This window comes from Mustela nivalis, assembly GCF_964662115.1.
Source record: "Mustela nivalis genome assembly, chromosome: 3".
Classification (NCBI taxonomy): domain Eukaryota; kingdom Metazoa; phylum Chordata; class Mammalia; order Carnivora; family Mustelidae; genus Mustela; species Mustela nivalis.
The window spans coordinates 78,310,024-78,324,721 of NC_139022.1; the positions used below are offsets into that span (position 1 = coordinate 78,310,024).

Here is a 14,698-nt window from a genome sequence, read left to right on the forward strand (position 1 = left end):
GCCTGGATTATTTCATTTAGCATAATGTTTTCAAAGTAATCATGTAGAAACACAAAAATTCCATTCCTTTTTATGGCTGAGTACTGTTCCATTATGTGTGTATACTTGGAGATTGTTGAGTTTCTTGGATTTGTAGATTGATGCCTTTCATTAAAATTGGGCCATTTTCAGCCCCCAAGATTTTCAGCCATTTTTAATTCAAATATTCTTTCTGTCCCTTTCTTTCTTTCCTTGCCTTCTAGGACTCCCACAATTCTATGTATTGATTGATTTGGTGGTGTCCCTCAGGTACCCTAGATTCTGTTCATTGTCTTTATTTTATTTCTTTGCTCTGTTCAATTATATTGTCTTCACTACTTTCTTCTGTCTGCTCAAATCTGCTTTTGAGCCCCTCCAGTGAATTTTTCATTTTAGTGATTGTAACTTTCAGCCTCAGAATTTCTTTTGGTTTCTTTTTATAATGTACTTCTCTTTATTGATATTCTTATTTCATTCATGTATTGTTTTCCTTTGTCTTTCCTTTGTCTCCTTTGTCTTCCTTTAGTTCTTTGAGCCTCTTAAAAAATATATTTTATTTATTTATTTGAGAGAGAGATAATGAGAGAGAGCATGAGAGGGGAGAAGGTCAGAGGGAGAAGCAGACTCCCCTTGGAGCTGGGAGCCCGATGTGGGACTCAATTCCAGGACTCTGAGGTCATGATTTTAGCCAAAGGCAGTCACTCAACCAACTGAGGCACCCAGGTACCCTCTTTGAGCCTCTTTAAAAAGACAGTTTTTAAAAAGTCTTTGTCTAGTGATCTCAATGTTGGGGCTTCCTCAATCAGTGTCTGTCAGTTAATTTTGTTCCTTTGAATGGACCATACATTTCTATTTCTTTGTATGCCTGTGATTTTTGCATTTTTTGAAAACTGGACATTTAAATCTTTTAACGTGTTAACTCTGAAAATCAGATTTTCTTCCCTCCCTCAATTTTGCTCTTTTTTTTGTTGTTTTTGTTTTGTTTTTTATTGTTAAAGGGTTTCTCTGTGTTGTGGATTAGGCAGAGTTGAAATCTCAAGGTCTCTTCAGGTCTTTTTGAGCCAATGTCTTTCCTTGAGCCTGTGTGATGGTGGCTTTCTAAATTCCTCTATATATTTATTTGCTTTTGAGTGACCTAATCCTTAAATGTGTGATTCCCAAAAACAAGGGAAAGGGCAGGGCAGAAACCCAAACATATGTCATTCTTTCAAATGTTCTGGAAGCAGCTCCAGTCAATAGGGGTTAAAACAATGGTAGCCAGACTCCCTGAGGGCCAAGATTTCCATTGAAAGCTGCAAGCTTCTAAATAGAGCTCCAAGATGGTTAATACAGTTCCTGCCAGTACAGTTGTTGTGTAGATAGAGAAAGGGATTCCTGGTGCTTCCTACTCCTCCAACTTCTCTGGATCAATCTCATATAATCTTTTATAAAGTTCTTTCTCAGCTGTCCTGAAAGGAACCAAGGGAGGAAGTCTTCACTCCTGAGCCATTGCTTTAGAGACTAGAAGAATGTTCTTTAGATCAGACTAATGAGGCAGTAGGACAACCTCCCAGCACCCTACCCCTGCCCACCCACAAAGAATGTGGTAAATCAGAAAGGTAAAATGTAGACTACCTGGGTGACCATGTTGCCTCACTTGAACATGGACCTTCCAGAACCAAAATCCTGGTATGTCTGGGTCTTGTTTCACTTAAGAAACCCCTTTTCTAGGGGCTGGGCCATCTCTCTTTTGGTCTATCTTCAGTTGCATGCAGACTACAATTTGGGGCTCACATGCTGAAAGCAATCTTTTCCTGACTCTTGGGAGTGTTCCTTTGTCAAGTGCACCTAAAATGAATACAAAGATGAATCACAGGAGATCCCAGTTCTCCAGGGCCTGAAGTTAGATTGAGTGGTTGCTCTTAACTAATACACCTTTAAGTAGAGTGTATGGCTCTCTATTAGTGGTGTTCGGTACATTCTGCTTTGATCCTAGAGAACAGCAATTTTATTGATTTTTTGCATCTCAGTGCATCTGTACTCAGCACATATTTGTTGAATTAATACATTGGGTACAACAGTTGGCTAGATTCTCTGTAAGAGAATCTGCCAGGACCCTTATTTGAACCTAATAATCGCAAATGCAGATATATGTATGAACTTTTGTAGACTTAAGTATAAGTAGTCCCTACACCAGTGATTCTCAAACCTTGCTATTCATCAGAATCTCCTGAAAAACTTTCCCCAAACTCTAATTCCTATGTTTTAACCATAGAGATTGTTTTAGTAAGTCAAGAGTGGGAGCCAGGAATATGTATTTTTCAAAGAACTACCTGCATTATTGTGATAGGCAGCTGGAGTATAGGACCAAAAACCTTTGACTGCCTAAGACAATCTAGTAGTCACAGCAGAGGATATAAAGTGCTTTCTCTTATTTAAGGAGATTCTGGGGTAAACATTATAGCATACAATCAAGAGCAACAGTTTTGGAGTGGGGAGATTGTATTCCATTCTCAGTGTAGTCACTTTCAAGCTCTTAGCCTAAGACTAATCTTTCAGAGCTTTGAGTTTTTTTGTTTTTGTTTTTATAGAATAGGGACTATAGAGTTACCATTAGCACTTATGTAAAGCCTTTCTTAGCAAAATACCTTTTTTACAGTATACAATAAATGTTGGCCAGATTTATTCTGGTGTACACATGTTCTACTGGATTAGTTTGTATGCAGAATATACTGCAGTATACCTTCTCCAGTCAGTTCTTTAGGAAACTGGCGCGGGGACGGTGGTGGTTTTCCCGTCCCCCAGTCAAGTGAAGGTCAAAAGCCAACAAAAAAGGAGGGGATGGGGCGCCTGGGTGGCTCAGTGGGTTAAAGCCTCTGCCTTCGGCTCAGGTCATGATCCCAGTGTCCTGGGATCGAGCCCCGCATCGGGCTCTCTGCTCAGCAGGGAGCCTGCTTCCTCCTCTCTCTCTGCTTGCCTCTCTGCCTACCTGTGATCTCTGTCTGTCAAATAAATAAATAAAATCTTAAAAAAAAAAAAAAAAAAAAAGGAGGGGACTATTGGTGCTGGTTGCTTTCTGGGCTTCAAGTGCTGTGCTACACATGTCCACCAGGGGCCGCTGAAGCTAACTAAGCGCAGAGCACAAATGAGGCAAGCCCCTGCGCGTGCTCACTGGGTGCTGCGCGCGTCTAAGAACCCCGCCGCGCCGCTCTAGACTTCAGCTGCTGTTTTTCTGGTGGCTGCCCCAAACCAAACCTCTCTGGCTGAGTACGGCAGCACTCTGGGGACAAAAATATTCCTTTTTTCTTGGCTCGGCCTTGTACTTAATCGTTCCTTGGGCAAATCGGGCGGCAAGTATTTGTGTCTCCACTGCGCTGCAGTCCCGGAGGCAGGGGGAGCCTGAGCCCGGCGCTGAGTTCGGGCTGACTGGGGCCTGGGCCCTGCGAGTCTGCACCGCTGCGCGGATGTTGCGATGGCTGATCGGGGGAGGCCGAGAACCTCAGGGACTGGCAGAGGTAAACCCCCAGGCGATCCTGCCTGCCCGGGTAGAGGCCGAGCTTCCCTGAGCGGTGGCTTCTGTCTCAGCCCCACTCCGGGTTCAGACGCCGGAGACCCATGCAGAGGCGGAGTCTGCGTGTTCGGAGGCCGTCGAGGGCGTGGTTGGCGCGGGAGGGCGGGCGTAGAGGGGTTAGGGGTGGGTGGGGCACGCTCTGCCTGTAGCGAGTCTGAACTGATTCTCCGAAGACGTGGGAAGTAAATACCGCCTTTTCAAAAGCAGGAAACTGAAGCTGTTATGTATGTTTCCACAACAGGCTCAAGGACTAGTCTTCTCCGTTCTTAAACTAGCTTCATGTCAGTTATGAAAGTTTCTGACTTAACTACCAACAAGTGGTGACGGCACCTTTTTAGTTTATTAGAATTGGTGTCACTTCCCAACATCAACCGATGCTTGCTCAGGGAATAGAAGATCTATTTGATTATTCAACAACAAAAATATAAAGTTGTTTTTAAAAATTAATAATTTGCTTCAAAGTCAAGAAAATGATTTTGTAATTAACTATTTTTTGGTTCCCTAGTCACGCATTCTTTATGGACTGAATAATTGGATTGACTGTAATTTACATTTGAAATAGTGAGAATAAAATAATTTTGGAATCTTAAAAGGATTGAGGTCTGGAATTTATTTCAGATGCCACCCGGGAATTAGAATTTGTACATGGATTCCCTTTTATTTCTCGTAGAAAATAGTTATTTTGATGGTTAAAAATAAATACTTGGGGTTGTGAGTCAGCAGTCTTATTTCTCACTTTTAACTTCCTTATAGCTTTGCAGTGGAGGCTTACTGTCTATAAAAAAAAATATTTCAGATCAGGTTGATTTCAGATAGGATGAAATCTTAAACATTCGGAAATAGTCATAGATAATATATGTGACATGATGATTCTATAGTCACCTGATTACTTGATTAGTCACATAATTTCGTTAATTCTGCCATGGACAGTAAACTTTCATTTGAGGGAAGTGGTACACAATTTTCAAATTTCTCACTTTTGCTTTTTTCATCAGAGCCACCAGTAGAGGTGAGATGGGATAAGTTAAAAGCACCCACTGCTTTGGGGGTTATTTTTTGTGGAAAACGTTAATGCATGTTAGGTTATATAATTTGTACTTTGTCAGAACCATTGATTTTCCTTCATTGATGCATTGTGTCTCTGCTGGGATGATTTTGCCCTTAAAGCATATTTGGCTATGTCTGGAAACATTTTTGATTTTCAGGATGGGGAGATTAGATTTCTGTTAGCATCTGGTATGTAGAAACTAGACATACTGTTGAATATCCTACAGTGCATAGGATAGTCCTCAACAGCAAAAAATTACCCAGTCCAAAATCTCAATAATGGCAAGTTGGAGAAATTGCAGTTCAGAGGTAAAGAACCACTTATCATGAAATGGTACCGGGTTTGACTACAGAAAGGGCTGTGAATCAGACCTACCTTACAGAATAGTTGAGTGAATTCTATGCCATATGTGCTTTGCACAGTGTCTGGCATCTGGGCAGTGAGTGATGTAATGCTCTGTAAATGTTAGTAATTATCTTTATCAATATTATTTTTTTAAGATTTTATTTCTTTATTTGATAGAGATCACAAGTAGGCAGAAAGGCAGGCAGAGAGAGAGGGGGGAAGCAGGCTCCCCACTGAGCACAGACCCCGATGTGGGGCTCAATCCCAGGACCTGAGCTGAAGGCAGAGGCCTAACTCCCCGAGCCACCCAGGCACCCCTCTTTATCAGTATTATTGTCCAAACATGAATTTATTGAATTTATCCACTCTGAAGGATTTCATTCTTTCGTTTATTGAGTCAGCAATCATGTATTGAGTGACTGTCATGTTTTCCGTACAGTTTTAGTCTATATTTACCCTTTGAGCTGCAGGTTTATTTCTGTCAAGTTTTGAGAACACTCATTCTGAATACTAAGTTGGATTGGCCCATTGATTTTTTTTTTTTAGGTCAGGAGGTTTATTGAGATGTAATTTCTTAAAATAAAATTCACCCTTTCTGTAAATTTATGGTGACTTGAAAATACTAAAATTTATAGCAAGGGTGAGAATCCCCCCCCCCCTTACATTGTTTTTAGTTAACAATCTGAAGAGTGATGATCTGAGTTTAAGGATACTTAGCTCAGTTCTAACAAAGAGGAAAAATTTCATGATGTGGATTTATAGTAAGAGAAATATTGTATGTTAAATTGGTAGTTAACTGATATTAGGGGAAATAGTATATAGTATTAGAACATGGTATCTTACAGATTTTTAAGTCTTGTATTCTTAGATGAGTAACATGCAGTTTTATTTCAGTATGTTCTTTTATAATAAATCATTTAATCTCTTTCTTTCTCTCTTGTTTTTTTTTCTTTTCTTTTTTTTTTTCCCATGCAAGAAATCTCCTTTACAGACTATAGGTGAAGAACAAGCCCAGAACCCCTACACTGAACTGCTTGTACTGAAAGCTCATCACGATATTGTACGATTTCTGGTGCAGTTAGATGAATGCAGGTAAGAAGCTCTAGTTGTCCAATTGCATACTGTTTGGAAGAATTTTTAGGGAATCGTATTTCTTTTAAGACTTTATTTATTTTTTGGACAGACAGAGATCACAAGTAGGCAGAGAGGCAGGCAGAGAGAGAGGAGGAAGTAGACTCCTTGCTGAGCAGAGAGCCCGATGCAGGGCTTGATCGCAGGACCCTGGGATCATGACCTGAGCCGAAGGCAGAGGCTTTAACCCACTGAGCCACCCAGGCGCCCCGGGAATCGTATATTTAAAAACAACTTCATAATATCTTTTCTAAAAATTTCAACTGTGATCATTACTAACATTTACTAGAAATTGACATCTGCATTTTGATCAAATACGTGCCAAAGTCATTTTTGCCCAGAAGTCAGGGTGTTATATCTCGTGACTTGATCTTGATCCTTGTTTAAGGTTTTTTGTTTTTCTGTTGTTAGTGCTTAGTAATATTTTTTGTTAGTTTTGTGGAAGGGACTGAATTTAGAATTTGAGTGGGAGTTATGTTAAGGTGAACCTAAATTTGAGAAACAAATATGGGGAATGTTTAACTATGAAGTACCTACCAGGAATGTGCTGTTTTTAGTGGAATGTAAGGTAAGTAATCTAAATCTTTTATTATTGAGGAAATTCTTTTAAAATGTGCATTATTTTCTTTCTTGTTAACATGTTCAGTGTTGTGTTTAATTGCATATAGAGATGAGGTATGTAGGTTTTAGGACTGTAGATTTAGCTTATTACTGATCTTTATATCTGTTTATTAATCCCTTATTCAACTAAATGCTTAGTAGCATGTAGAATAAAAACAATTAGAATTAATTTTGTAAGTATTTAGTATTTATCTTCTCTAGAATCTAAACTTCATGGGGGAGGCCTGTTTTTCTCATTCACTGTGGTATCCTTAGTACCTGGCACAGTGCCTTACATGTAGCAGGTGATTGATAGTTGTTGAGTCAGTGACTCCCTGGACTATTAAGTGTGCATGTTGCATGCCATCCTAACTCCCTAACCCTCTGTCTGTTTTCCCTATCATTTTTCCCACTTTCATCTCTAATTTTCTTTTTTACCTTTGATACTTGTTACTATCTTTTTTTTTTTTTTTTCAATTTTGACAACATGAGTGACTGCAGTTGTGATTATTCCTAATTCTGACCATCACTTCTAATGTCTATTAACCTTGTCTTCTTGCTGCCTTTTTTTATGTCTTTGGTATTGCTTTTCGCCTGTGCAGGGCAAGTCTGGCCCTACCTGGAGTTAGGTCAAATTTTACAGGTTAGGGGCATAGTCCTGCACAGAACTCCCCTCACCTCAATCAGCAGCTGCAGTGTCCAGGGGTGTCAGGCCATCCCTCACTTCTGACCAGCTGGCTACAAATCCCCACTGCCCTCAGTTTGGATATTTACTAGAAGCACTGACAGAACTCAGGAAAGCACTGTTCTTAGGATTACAATTTTATTATAAAGGATACAGGCAGGACTAGCCAAGTGCAGAGATGCACAGGACTAGGTCTAGGAAGGCCTCAAATGCAAAGTTTCTGTGTCCTTAGAACATGTCCTTAGAACATGTCACCCTTTAATATATACACTCAGTGTATATTACTATCAGGGAAGCTCACTCAAGCTCTGGTTATCCAGAGTTTTTACTGGGGTTTATTAATAGGAATGACTAAGTCATTTGCCATCTGATTGAACTCCATTTCCAGTCCTTCTCTCCCTGCCCTGTCCCCACACTCTAACGCCAGGTTGAATGGTCAGGCTAATATCTGTGGCTCAAAGCACAGCGCTCTAATTACATGGTTCATATTTCCCACATGGCTAGACCATATCCTTAAATTGTCTAGAGGACCCAGCGTGAATCATCTCATTTGCATAAACTGAAGTGAGTTGTGAGGAGCTCAGCTCCATTCTAGAAACCAGGGACACAATCCAGCCAAATTATGTTATAACGATATGTTCCTCATCTTTTGCTTGAGATTTGCTTCTTATATATATTACTAGCCTACAGCACTGTTTCGTTGTCATATGAGCCAGCCAAATCATAGCAGTAAACAATAGTATAATAATCTTCAACCTGTTTAGTAGTATTCATTGTTGATATGTTCTGAGAGACATTAGTCAGCCAGCCAGCCAGTCAGAGCTTTGAAACTAAACATTTCTGGAAATAGAGGCTATTTGGACAGCTAAAGTTTATTATTTTACCATGTTAAGTTGCTAAGTAGGTTTAAAAAAAAAAAAACAATTTCTTGGCCCATAATCATTAACATTTGGGTCTTAAGGAATTCTCAGATGATGTTGTCTGAGAAAGTTAAATAAAAAATATACAATTTACTTCCAGGATGCGATCTTTAACTTTTTATATAGAATAACCGTTAAGATTCCATTTTCATTGTTATCTGTCCTGTGAAATCTCCTCTTGGCTCTATTACACAAAAGAAGAAACTGCAGAAAAGGCCATCTCGTAGAATATTGATCATTGTGCAAATGCTGATATTTGATTGCATTTTCCCCCACAGTGATGCTCCTGTATAAATCAGTTGTTTAATGAAGTAGTATATGTTCTTTAAACAGTAAAAAAAAATTACAGACAAGTGTATCAATTCTTTATTGCTCTCTCAAATACCACCCCAAACGTAGTGGTTTAAAACAACCTGCTCCTGACTAAGCTCACTAACTGAAGGTAGCTATTGAGCGAGGCTCAGCTGGGTGGGCTTCAACCCCCGCCCCCCCCCATCTGTGCTGGGATCAGCTGATCTTGTTTTAGGTTTACTTAATGCATCTCTGGTCAACAGGTAAATTGGCTGGGGCTGGACGGTTCATATTGGACTCAGCTGGGATGGCTGGGCTTTCTCTGTATGGTTGCTTAAGTGCACATAGTGATCATGGAGTTCTAATACAAGCGAAAGGACAAGCCCTGATGTAAAACTCCTCAGGACTCTGTATCATGTTTGCTGCTGTTTCGTTAGCCAGAGCAAGTCAGGAGCTGGCACAGACTCCGTAAATGGCTAAATAAACTCTACCTCTTGAGGGGAGAAGCGACTAAGTCCTATTGCTAATGCTGCTAGACACAGGAAGGGAGAATAATTTGTGGCCATGTTTGTTACTGATCACAGGGAATCTGAATGTCTAGAAAGATATGAAAACCCTGCATTTTGGCTTTTACAATAAAGTGTAGATATTACCACATGAGTCACATTTAATTCTTTGTGCTCATGCTGTTATTGTGTGAAAATTTATATCTAGTTAGACACAAGGTTTTCCTGTCAAAGACCTGTAGAAGTTTCAGTGTGTGTTTTGCTTTAAAAAATTTAATTCTGCGGGCGCCTGGGTGGCTCAGTGGGTTAAGCCGCTGCCTTCGGCTCAGGTCATGATCTCAGGGTCCTGGGATCGAGTCCCGCATCGGGCTCTCTGCTAAGCAGGGAGCCTGCTTCCTCCTCTCTCTTTCTCTCTGCCTGCCTCTCTGCCTACTTGTGATCTCTCTCTGTCAAATAAATAAATAAAATCTTAAAAAAAAAAATTTAATTCTGCACTGAAAAAAGAACAACTACCACCATGAAGGAGTCACTACTGGTAAGGAAGATGTAAGAAATCCACAAACTATATGAATATTCATTTAAATAGATATTTATATTTTTCATTTCATTTCATATTACATTTTCATTCTTAATTTAGTAGTTTAGATAATTTAGAATTATCTTTACCATTGCTAGTGTACATTATTTGTGTATGGTCAAATTACAGAAATATATATTATTCTTTTTATGTTTTTATTTAATTTTTGTGGACCTTACATTCTGGTGTTTTGGTCAGCTGTTGTAATCCAGGTTTCACGCTTCAGGTCTTTAGATAATATCATTTTATTGAGAATTTTGCAGAAGGATTTTCTTGTTTTCTTGGCGGCTCAGCTAAAATCAGTGAGTGGAAAATTTTCACAGATTGGTTTTTGAAGATACCAAATAAATCCTGTATAACCTAACAGACAGCTGCCTTTTCTTTTCTTCTTACTGTTTTTTGAACGTGAAGTGAGGGTCATATTGATTGGGAGATCACTAAAGAAGGCTAAGCCTCAGCAAGAGTCTTCCAAAAAATGGACTGTGCTAAAATTGCATGTAATACTCTAGCACTTGACACATTAAACTAAACTGAGTTCATAACACATTTTAAGAATAGTTTTTTTTGTTGCTTATTTGACCATTCCTTGCTCCTCCAGGAAACAGACAAGGTTATGTAGGATGGTGATCATGACTGGAAAAGAATCAGGTGACCCATGAAATGCCAGAGTGCAGAACAGAATGTGCCCCCAGGATAGCTGGTGAAGCTGTACATTCACAAGGCTCTAAATAAACTCGGCCAGTTTAGTAATTCACTGACAACAAACAGTATGTTACATCTTTAAGGAAACATTCTTAAGCTAAAATTACCTTTCCCACTAACATTCAGAGAATAGAAATCAGTAGTCAAGGTGATTTAGACCCTTTTAATACCTGAGTTCCCAGCAAAACAGATAGCAAAATGGAATTGAGCACACAAGTGGTTTATTAGAGACATCAATGATGGGAAAACAGAGGAAGCAGGATTAGACAAGGGGAGCTATCTCAGACTGTGGCTCTCTAGGCCCAGTGGGGACCTCTGGAGGAAAGAATGCTCTTTAGAGGAATTCTGTGTTAAATAGAAATAAATGGGGCTTTTAACCCTGCCTTGCTTAGTCGTTTGCTGAAGGCCATCCAGGAATGTCCATGGCCCTGTTTAATTTTTTTTGGCTAGGAACCAACTGAGATAGTATGACTTTGGCTTGAAAGCTGAAGTGGACCCTAAAGTGAACAGCTGGAGGCATGTTAACCACATTCCTCAGAGCTGGGCAGCTTCCTCTCTTGAAGGGATATCTGCAAGATGTATGTTGCCTTTCCTATACAAACTGTATCTTGGGATCAGTAATAATGGTTGGGAAGAAATTTCTCCTTATGGAAGAATTCAAGCTAGGAAGGATCATGAATTTGGAATATCGTAATTTTGCAACCTCTGATAACAAATTTAGACAGTTTATTGTTGGTTGGTAACATCACATGCTCACAAAACAAAGACTACCAGAAATTACATTTCCTTTTGGAGTATATGAACTCCCAATGAAGTGGCCCTACTGAAAAGTCAGATTTAAATCTGATTAAGTCTCTAGATCTATCAATTTACCGGAAATACAGGGGACAAAGGTGCATGTTGAATGATCGCATAGGAAGGAAGCTAGCAAAATCCAGACTGTGAGAACTCTATGAGGCAGATGTTTAATTGCAGGGAGAAAACTAGAAGAAGGAATGAATAGAATAGACGAGACTTCAGAGATAATCCACCACTGCAATTACGAACTTTATTTAGATCCTGCTTCTCATAAACTTAAAAAAATCCTGAGACAGGGAAATTTGATTCTTGAGTACATGGTGATATTAAGAAATTAAATGGTTTCTTTAGTCCTGATATAAAGGAGTTCTAAAAGATACACACTGAAATATTTACTGATGACATGTAGTTGGTGAATTTACTTCTAAGTAATCTCCAGGGGTGCTTGGGTGTGTACAGAGGAAACAGTATTGGCCATGAGTTGATAATTATTGAAGAGAGATGAGGAATACCTGGAATTTTTTTTATACTGTGTATACTTGAATGTATATTTATCTGTGATAAAAAATTTAAAAATGATATATATTTGATATAGAGGAAATAATAATGCCAATTTTTTCTTTCTTTTTTTTTTTAAAGATTTTTTTTATTTATTTGACAGAGAGAGATCACAAGTAGGCAGAGAGGCAAGCAGAGAGAGAGAGAGAGAGAGGAGGAAGCAGGCTCCCTGCCTAGCAGAGAGCCCGATGTGGGACTCGATCCCAGGACCCTGAGATCATGACCTGAGCCGAAGGCAGAGGCTCAACCCACTGAGCCACCCAGGCAGCCCCTAATAATGCCAATTTAAAAGGTATTTTTGTTTCAGAATAAAACTTTTTCTTAGATATTAGGTGCAGGAATCACACAGATGGACCTGAACACACAGATGAACCTGTGTTAAAGGATGTTGGCTTTGATATATAACCTTAGTGATTTCTAATACTTCATCTTGAGTTAGGTAGACTTATTCACTCAGATCACTGGTACACACCTGGACATCTGCAAGCTTCCCACTCAGATTTAGGCTTACTTGAAAAATAAGGGTGGAGCAGAATGTTTCCCCTATAGAAACAGATAAACCTTCAGAGAAAACCCTGCATGGTCTGAACTGAGCATTCTTATTAATTCATTCTCGTACACTCATTTATTTGACCAGTGGGTCAGAGAAAGGCCAGGGATGTTTCTCTAGTAGTAGATATTCTTTCACAGAAACTTGAGCTCATGTGAATGGAGGTTTCCCCTGATAGAAGTCCTAGGGAGTTTTGGTTTTCTAGTATTTGTAAACTTTGATGTTGTAGTTTAGCTTTCTGTTTGTGATTTGGGGGAGGGGAGAATTTACTAAGGGTTTACCTTTTCTATTGACCATGAAAACTGTGGAATCATCCCACCTTCATTGTGTGTGAGCTAAAAAAGGACCTTAGACATTCAGGTATTAGAGTTATGTTAATGTATGCATTTTTCTTAAGAAAAAGTTTGGTGGATATTCTAGTAAATCTCTTGAAAGGATCAATGACATCAATGTGTGTGGCTCAAGGAAACGCTTTTGAGTTCCCTTCTGCTTCTCTTACAAGTTTCTACATACTTCTCTGATTTTCTTCAAGTAGTTCTAATAGATAAGTAAAAATCTATTTGAAAGTTTTTTATTTTTTTGGTTGGGTTTTTGATATTGTACCATTTTTCATTTCTATTTTATTGTAAGAAATATACACTATTTTAGTTGCATCATGCATTAGAAAGTACTTGTGGATTGGGTGGGGAGTTAGGTAACCACAGGGATTTTGTGTTTTGCCGTAATACTGTTCTATTTTTATTTTTCCAGGGCTTTTTGGTAGATAATGAGTACAGGAAGTTTTATGGACTATACCTTTCATTTTGTCCTCTAAGGTTGTATGTGAATCTGTAGCATCTTTGACCTAATTGAAATAAATTTAAATGAATAAGAACTGTTAAATAAGCCCTTAAGTAATAGACATAGGAATTACTTGTGAAAATATTTTGTGTTATACAGATCTTTGTGAAGCTTTGCCATACTTTTCAGTTCACAGTTGGCAAGAATGAGAGTACTTTTCTCTGGGATGTTCAAAGGGAAGGTGTTTAAAAGGAATGACTTCTATAAATTGAAATGAGTACAAATGAGAATTCTCAATGGATTTGTGATCTGGACCCTATAGCATTACTTAGTAATGTAGACTGAGTTCTTTAAAGGCAAGAACTATTTTTTTTTTTAAGATTTTTATTTATTTATTTGACAGAGATCAAAAGTAGGCAGAGAGAGAGATGGGGAAGCAGGCTCCCTGGTGAGCAGAGAGCCTGATGTGGGGCTCAATCCCAGGACCCTGGGATCATGACCTGAGCCAAAGGCAGAGACTTTAACCTACTGAGCCACCCAGGCGCCCTGGCAAGAACTATTCTTTTGAGCTTTACTTTCAGTATCAAATATGTATTATCAAATATACATATAATTACCTTTAATGCTTAATATATAGTTAGTGTTTAATATTTCTGAATGAGTGAGTGAATCAACTCTCATGATAAGTTTTGTTCTCATAATCAGTAGGAGAGGATGAAACATTCTAGAAGCTCTGCTATCATTCTTCATTAAATCATGCTTCACCTTGTTAAACTTCTTTTCATACACACAGTTTTTTCTGGGTCATTTAGTCAATGAGTATTCTTGAAGATGTGGTTTCAAGTTGAAAGGTATATGCATATACATATACATATGGGACAGGAACATGAAAAAAATGAATTTATTCCAGGCTTTAAATTTTTTAATTTTAATTTTTGTTTTGACAGTATATTGATATATTAACAATGATAAAAAGAAAAATGAGGTTACTTTAATACACTTAATGATTTTCTATTTTACGGAGCCCTTGCAACACTTCAATGTTTGTTTATTCATTAATTTATTCATTGAAAAAGCATTTCTTTAGTGCTTTAAACCTGCTAGAGATAATCAGAGATTTGTTTGACCAGAAAGTGTCATATCATACATCAATAAATACAACAGTTACTATATTTCATTGATGCTAAGAAGCCTTTTTTTTTTCCTATTTTAAAATCTCTGAAATTTGGAGACATCCTATAATTGTTGGTGTCTTTCAGTTATAATTGGCAGTACAGAATGTCTTACACTTGATAACAATCTTAAAGTTGATGAAATATAGTACATTTTTAAACAATCACTGAATTTTAAGATTTTGAAGCAAGAACCACGTATAATTGATCTTGACATTTCCCTGTCACCCAGCATGAATTTACTAAATACATTATATACTAATTAGTAAGGAAGCATTTCTCTTAAAACCGTAACTATAGATTTGAATCTTTGGATTCAATGAATTTAGAATGTTTTTAAAAATTATTATATGTAATTTTAATGCAATACAGCCACAGTTCTTCCTTCCACTGAATAGTTTAAACCTTACTGGCATTTTAATTACTCCTTTTTTATACTTTATTACTTCTTTTTAGCAATTACAGTG

General features: G+C 38.2%; 1 protein-coding gene across 1 annotated transcript in view; it reads left to right on the plus strand.

Moving 5' to 3' along the window:
- The first annotated feature begins 3,157 nt into the window (after positions 1 to 3,157).
- WDR41 (WD repeat domain 41) overlaps positions 3,158 to 14,698 on the plus strand; it is a 44,209-nt gene continuing 32,668 nt past the window's right edge. Inside the window, exons 1-2 of the mRNA XM_082724803.1 lie at positions 3,158 to 3,512; positions 5,938 to 6,053. Of these exons, the coding sequence (XP_082580929.1) occupies positions 3,462 to 3,512; positions 5,938 to 6,053 (167 nt within the window). The 5' untranslated portion in view covers positions 3,158 to 3,461. The remainder of the gene's footprint in view (positions 3,513 to 5,937; positions 6,054 to 14,698) is intronic.